General features: G+C 52.5%; 1 protein-coding gene across 1 annotated transcript in view; it reads left to right on the top strand.

Annotated features, from left to right (window-relative positions):
- The first annotated feature begins 244 nt into the window (after positions 1 to 244).
- The window catches only part of TPO (thyroid peroxidase), a 30902-nt gene continuing 23984 nt past the window's right edge, over positions 245 to 7162 (top strand). The window contains exons 1-3 of the mRNA XM_055427970.2: positions 245 to 338; positions 3386 to 3470; positions 5842 to 6011. Of these exons, the coding sequence (XP_055283945.1) occupies positions 245 to 338; positions 3386 to 3470; positions 5842 to 6011 (349 nt within the window). The remainder of the gene's footprint in view (positions 339 to 3385; positions 3471 to 5841; positions 6012 to 7162) is intronic.

The raw sequence follows: 7162 nt of genomic DNA, 5'->3' as shown, positions 1-7162 counted from the left end.
CACCATTCAACATCCCCATGAATTAAAATAGGTTGTCACTGAGCTGTTCTGGGGACCACGGCCGCCCAAGAGGAAAGATCTGTTTTCAGACAGTCGAGCAGGAAAGGCTCGTCCCTGCCACGGGCAATCAGTCCCCCAGAGTCAGATCCAGGCCGAAGAGGGCAGACAGGACTCAGGCGCCACTGCGCCGGGGACCAGGGACAGGGCTCCCTGTGGGGGCCGCCTGACGCGTGCCTCCTCGCAGATGCGGGCGCGGGCCATGCTGGGCGCGGTGCTGGCCATCACCTGTGCCGGAGCCGTCTTCTCGTTCCTCCTGAGACCTGGGGGCCTCCTTTGGGGTGAGTAGCAATAAATTACAGTCTTCTGAAATCATAAAGGAACTGCTTGCAGCCACCAGATCAGAAAGCATCGTGAGTTCTCCAGAGTCAGGTAAGACTGCTTCAGTGTTCCTTTGGCTTTCCAAGAAAAGAATGATAATTCTTGAGTTTAGAAGGATTAAAACACAACTCTTTCTGAAAAATAACTGACTTTCTTATGATTACACAACAGAAAACTTCCATTTTACTTGCTCGTATATTTAAAAAAACATTTCTTTGGGAGTCGGTGTGTGTTCCTTGACCACACAATCATTTCTCATTAAGTCACTTCTGTGTCGTATTTTCTGGAATCGGGGCTGCAATGCCAAATTCAGTTGAGAAAGGTGCAGCTGTGCTTTGGTTGAAATTGTCACAGCTCAAACTCTGCTTTTGTTTTGGAAAAAAGAAAGAAGTCTCAAACACGGAGAAAGATGTTCCTGGAGGGAACAACACAGGAGGGCGTCTCTGGGAGGCTCTCTGGCCACCAGTGTCTGCACCAGGGGCCTCGCCGGTAGGCTTGCCTGCTGGGGTCATCAGGGGTGGACGCTATACTCCCCCAGCCCCTCCTTAGAGACCCTGGTCATCCGCAGGCCTGGCGAGCCGCCTGAGTCCCTACAGTCAGCTCCACCCCTAGGGAGCCTCCTGCTGGGGGCCCCCATGTCTCCAATGTCAGTGAGTGTGGGCTTCGTAGCCACAGGGACAGTTGCACCAAAGCCCTTCTTGGACTCAGGTGCTCCTTGAGAAACCGGCCTGGCCTTTGAGGCCGAGAGGAGGCCAGTGTGCAGCTCCGTCCCTGCAGACGGCTGACAGGGCCACCTTCCTGTCTGTGAAATGGAGAAAACTGGAAAGTTCTCTACTGTGGTCCTATTTGTGAGTGTCACTGAGATGCTCTGTTTCAAGTACTGAGTGCATGCTGTCTGGACAGCACAAACTGGCAAACACAAGCGCCACCTCCATTAAATGTCCCCCACCCTCCAAGCCCAGTAAACCCACCACCCCAAGACCTGGCGCAGGAGGAGTTGCAGTAAATGCTTGTGAACTAACTGGTCGTTTCATCTCACACTTATCAAAGTCCTAGTTCTACAGAACCATAGCAACAAAGCCATCACAAGCAAGAGCTTTTCAATAAGATAGAAAAGCACCTGTGCACAAGAGCTCCAAGCGTGGGAATCATGCACGTTTGTAAGAGCTGGGAAAGACGGCAGTTACAGCTTTGCTAGAGCAATTTTTACTCTTTCCCCACCTTTAAGAGGTTTTCCCTTAAACTTTCAGTATACATATACATAATACACAGCACAGAATTTGATAAAAACACTGTACTTTGCACTGATGTATTGTTCATTGGAGCATTTCGAAGCTAATTACTCATTTACTTTTGAAAATTTCTTACTTAGAAAATATTATTAGTCATACTGTTTATAAAGTTTATAACCTTTAATACAACGACGCTTTTTCCAATTGACAAGCCATCAGTCATTTAAACAAAACAATTGCATGTTAACTTTCTGTTTATTTATTTTTAATGGAACTGAACTCCGGGAGTTGGTGATGGACAGGGAGGCCTGGCGTGCTGTGATTCATACGGTCACAAAGAGTCGGTCACGACTGAGCGACTGAACTGAATGAACTTGATTTAGGGCTTCCCAGGTGGCGCTAGTGGTAGAGAATCAGTCTGCCAATGCAGGAGATGCAAAAGACACAGGTTCAGTCCTTGGGTCGGAAAGATCCCCTGGAGGAGGAAGTGGCAACCCACTCCAGTATCCTTGGCTGGAAAATCCCACGGGCAGAGGAGCCTGGCGGGCTGCAGTCCCTGGGGCCACAGAGAGTCAGACAGGACTGCGCGCACAGCTGACTTAACGCTGTGCTGTCAGATTTGGGTGTGCAGCAAGGGGATCAGCTACGTGAGCGGTGCTAAGTCGCTCAGGCGTGTCCGATTCTCTGTGACCCCATGGACTGGAGCCGCCAGGCTCCTCGTCCACGGGATTTCCCAGGCAGGAATGCTGGAGTGGTTGCCATTTCTTCCTCCAGGGAGCTTCCTTACCGGGGATTGAACCTGTGTCTGTCTCCTGCACTGGCAGGAAGGTTCTTTACCCCTAGTGCCACCTTGGAAGCCCATACTTACATTTGTGTGTGTGTGTACACACGTTCTTTTTCTGATTCTCTTCCCTTGTAGGCTATTACAGAATCCTGAGCATACAGTTCCCTGTGTTATACACTAGGTCGTGATTGGTTAGCTATCTTTCACACTGAAGGGTTGAACTTTCTTTGACACATCGCCTTCATCAGCTACATCTCTCCACAGCCACAACCTCCATGACAGACCAGCAGACTTCTTGTCTGAGCTGGGCTATATCACTCAGGCTCACAGACACGAGCTGTCGGTGGCTCCGTCACCTGCCCAGAGCCCGCGGAGGGCACCGGGCACGAGGACCAGGCCTGGACCACGGGTGTCCGTGGGAGTCCAGGGGGCGCCCCTCAGGGTGGGGCCTCTGCTGGAGGGCTGCTTCTCCCCATGGGGTCTTAGAGATGGCACGGCTGGGGCCAGGCTCACACCCAGCTCCCGGGGCCACACGAGGACACAGCACACACGTGGCAATCTGGCTGATAAGCACTCAGGAACAGGTGCCCTTAGACTGAACTGTAGGGCTGTTTGTGTCGAGTCTTCAGGTCCTTTCCAAAAACTCCACACAGAGTGTTTCTCGTGGAAATCACGTGCCTTCATCACCACATGGATCGTGGTTCATTTCTAGGGGTTTGTGCAAAGTTGAGACCGAAGCGCAAGGATGTTTATGGCAAACGTAGCTGTTAGGAGAGAAGCAGATGGGAAAGAACCAGGGACAGTGGGGGCCCTGATGGGGGGAGGGGAGGAGGGAGGCGGTTGGGGGAGGGGAGGGAGCAAGGAGAGTGGCAACGGGATGGAGGCCCAGAACCACCTGGTCATCACTGCATCAAGCTGGACACAGAAAAGAAACCTAAAGGGGCGCAGACTTTGTGAATTTTGAGTTTGATCCTGTGATCCTTTATCGTAGGAGAGACCGAGGAGTCTCAGGTCAGGGGCATCGTGGAGGCAAGCAGGCTCCTGGTGGACAAGTCCATCTACGCTGCGATGAGAAGGTCTGGTGCCTGGGGGCGGGCGGTGGGGCGTCTGCATGGATCTGCTGATCTTCATCTTCATGACGTCCCCCATTCTACAAATTAGGAGCTGAAACTCACAGGGTTTATTCATGCTTCTAGGATCGTGTGCAAGTAGCTGGGAGCCTCATTCGGTCTCAAAGTCTCTCTCTTAGCAAAACAGAGCAAAGGGCAGTGACGCAGTGGGAATTCAATGTTTCCCGGTTAGAAAGGCAGAAGAGTGAGCCTGGCTCCTGGAAAACTGCCCACAGACTGGGGTGGAGGGCATCTAGACACACAGGTGTAACTTTACCTGGGGATTAAATCTGCCCACCAGTCTTTTTGAATAGTTAGGAAACACCTTGATTTTAAACAGAACCAGCTTTGAGGGTATCATAGGCTCTCATTTGTTGTCATTTAGTTGCTAAGTCATGTCTGACTCTTGCAACCCCATGGACTGCAGCCCAACACGCTTCTCTGTCCGTGGGATTCCTCAGGCAAGAATCCTGGAGTGGGTTGCCATTTCCTCTCCAAGCACTGCTGCTGTTGCTGCTGCTAGGTCGCGTCAGTCGTGTCCGACACTGCGCGACCCCATGGACGGCAGCCCACCAGGCTCCGCTGTCCCTGGGATTCTCCAGGCAAGAACACTGGAGTGGGTTGCTATTTCCTTCTCCAATGCGTGAAAGTGAAAAGTGAAAGTGAAGTCACTCAGTCGTGTCCGACTCTTAGCGACCCCATGGGTGGCAGCCCACCAGGCTCCAACTAACAAAATCTAAAACGCAGGTTTTACCTTCACAAGTGTGCTCTTTTGTTGGAAACTAGGCAATCATTATATAAGCTCTCAAGACTCAAAATATCACAAGGCAGTGGTCGATTTATTTCAAAATTTCTATTATTCCCACCAGAAAAAGCCCCTATTGTCCACATTGGCTGCAACCAAGTTTTATTTATTTTATAAAAATTTGAATCAAAGGGGAAAAAAGAGAAGAGCTATTTCCCATGAAGTCAGACTATGTTAGCATGTCCACAACCGTGGTGTCAGCTGTCCATGAAGTTGGGGCAAGGACAACCCCGCGGGGCTGTGAAGGGCTGCCCCTCCTGTCCGGAGGTGACCTGCCTTCCCGGAGGGGGACCTCACTCCTGACACACAGAGTTCACAGCATTTGTGGCCTGGGGGCTTTGTTTTAAATGCAGATGTTGAAACAAAGGCTACTTGCTTACTATGCTAACAGTGGATTTTAGTAACAGCAGAAGAAAAGCGCTAGAAACCTTGAAAGCAGGCCGCCCCACTGAAACCAGAGCCCCCAGACAGCTGAGTCCTGTTGCTGCTCAGCCGTGAGGAGCTGCTCCACTGAACGTATGCACCCGCAGCATCACAGCCTCGGGGCCTCGGGGTCTGACACCAGGACGGCTGCTGGCTCCCAGAGCCCCGCCCAGTGGTGGGGACCCACACGTCCAGCCAGATTTTTTTCAAGTTATATAATTTATTCACAGTGATAGCCTCAGAAAGATTAATTAGTACTTAAAATAGCCTCATGTGCATGTGTGTGAAGTCGCTTCAGTTGTGTCTGACTCTTTGTGACCCTGTGGACGGCAGCCTGCCAGGCTCCTCTGTCCTGCCATACCCTGCTGCAGGGGCTCTTCCTGACCCAGGGATTGAAGCCATGTCTCTTGCATCTCCTGGACTGGCAGGCAGGTTCACCAGAAGCCCTTAAAATATCCTTAAATAACATTAACATTATTTCACAGTAGGCTAGAAAACTTATCAATTTAAAATGTGAGGCCTCCTCATCTAAACAAAAAGTGAAAGTCTACTGCAAAGGATAGCGTGAATCCGTGGCAAGCACACGGTGAGCCGCTGTCTAAAAGCGCCAGAGTCTCTGCTTCCACGGCGACGCACAGCAGACAGGCGCCGAGCAAGTCCACTCACTGCCTGGATTTTGACGAGCAGGCTGACCTCACACGGCTGTGACAAGGGTCAAGTGAGCTTGCTTGTGCAAGTCTGTCTCTTCCCCTCCCGGCAGACTGTCTGCACTCGGGTCCTGTCCCTTCACTCACTCCCTGGCCTCACATGATTGATTATTAAGTGGTCACCAAGCACCACAAAAGAACAACTGACTTCACATCTCCTCTTCGTGGGCTCCCCAGGTGGTGCTAGTGGTCAAGGACCCTCTGGCCAGAGCAGGAGACAAAATGAGATGTGGGTTCAACCCCTGGGTCGGGAAGGTCCCTTGGAGGCACCCCACTCCAGTATGCTTGCCTGGAGAAGCCCAGGGACAGAGGAGCCTGGCGGGCTGCAGTCCCTGCGGTCGCAGAGAGTCGGACACACCTGAAGCAACTGAGCACACAGGCGCTCACTCCTCTTTGTGCCTAGAAACCCCCACAGGAGGGAAGTTATTTCCCCATCGCAACTTCTGTCTTTTTCCAAACTCCCTGAGCCCACAAGCCGCGCTGCGTCCCGGGCGGCAGAGGTCATGGAGGCCTCGGTTCAGGAGGCCGTGAGACGGGGTCGCCTGAGGTCTGGAGCTGCCCAGCCGCCCACAGGTGAGCACCCAGGGGGCAGGGCTGAGCGCAGGGAGCTGGGGAGGGCCCTAGCAGGGCGAGAGGCCTGTGCCACCCGCTGGCTCACAGGACAGGCGAGCAGCTCTCGAGACACTGATCAAGAGCCACGACATCCTGGCTTTGCTTGGTGGGAAATCACTGTTGCTCTGCTGTTGAGACTGGGTTTGGAGAGCCAGCTCAACAATCTCAGCATCCTGCTCTATGGTGTGAAATAACTGAAAGATTCTTCCAAGGCCCCCACCGACCCGGTTAAAACTTGAGGAAACGAGTTTCTGGGGGAGGCAGCATGGTCCAGGGAGACTAGGATGGCCGCCCCACTTCTGAGCAAACTGCTTCTGAGGACCTGCCGGGGCCTCTGGGGTCGAACGTGTTCCCCCTGAAAGGAGCAGTCACACCGCGGTCCACTCGGCTGGGCGCAGGCAGACCAGGAAACGGGGCTGTGTCCCACCAAGGACTCCGCTGACTTAAGAATCTGAGTGGCGTTTAAGTGGAATTCCATTCCGCTTCAGAACGGAAGTGCTTTCGAACGTGAGGCCCAGCGGTGAGTCCTAGGACGAGGAACTGGAAAAACAGGATCGGTTTCAGTGAACTTCTGAAGACTATTCCAGTGTGGTACCATGAGCTACTTAGTCTCTGAGTTTTTCCTCCCAACTAGCTGTAGGTTAGTTTAATGCTGATTTACTTTAGAATGAGACAGACTCAGCTAAATTGAGGTTAACCAGAAGTCTCAGATACTAGGCTTAGCAGTTCAGTTTAACCAACTTTACAGCAACCAAAGACCCACTTGAAAACCATTTCGAAGGATGGTCGGTCCGTGGTCCTGTCCTGCGGTGATGACTGTGGCCATCAGTCCTCAGCCTGTGTTCACGCTGCAGAGTCTCAAAGTCATCACCCGGGTCTGCGGGTACGGGTGTTCGTGGAGCTTCAGTGGACGGGTTCGGTCCAGGCCAAGGTGCAGAAGTGAGACCCTGTAATCTAGGGCGCTTCTTGTTATTCCCATCATCAGAATAGTCTAGAAGATTCAGAATGCAGCGCCAGTGCAGGATCCAGACGCCCCTCCCAGCCCATCACCGGCTGGCACCGACAGCCTCACACTGGCGCCCTCCCTCCCAGGTTCATTGGAATGCTGGGTT

The sequence above is a fragment of the Moschus berezovskii genome, chromosome 7 (genome assembly GCF_049115385.1).
Source record: "Moschus berezovskii isolate FMDL1 chromosome 7, NW_MosBer_1.0, whole genome shotgun sequence".
In the NCBI taxonomy this organism is placed as follows: domain Eukaryota; kingdom Metazoa; phylum Chordata; class Mammalia; order Artiodactyla; family Moschidae; genus Moschus; species Moschus berezovskii.
Note: the sequence above shows the minus strand (reverse complement) of the source record. Positions and strands in the feature narration are given on the sequence as shown.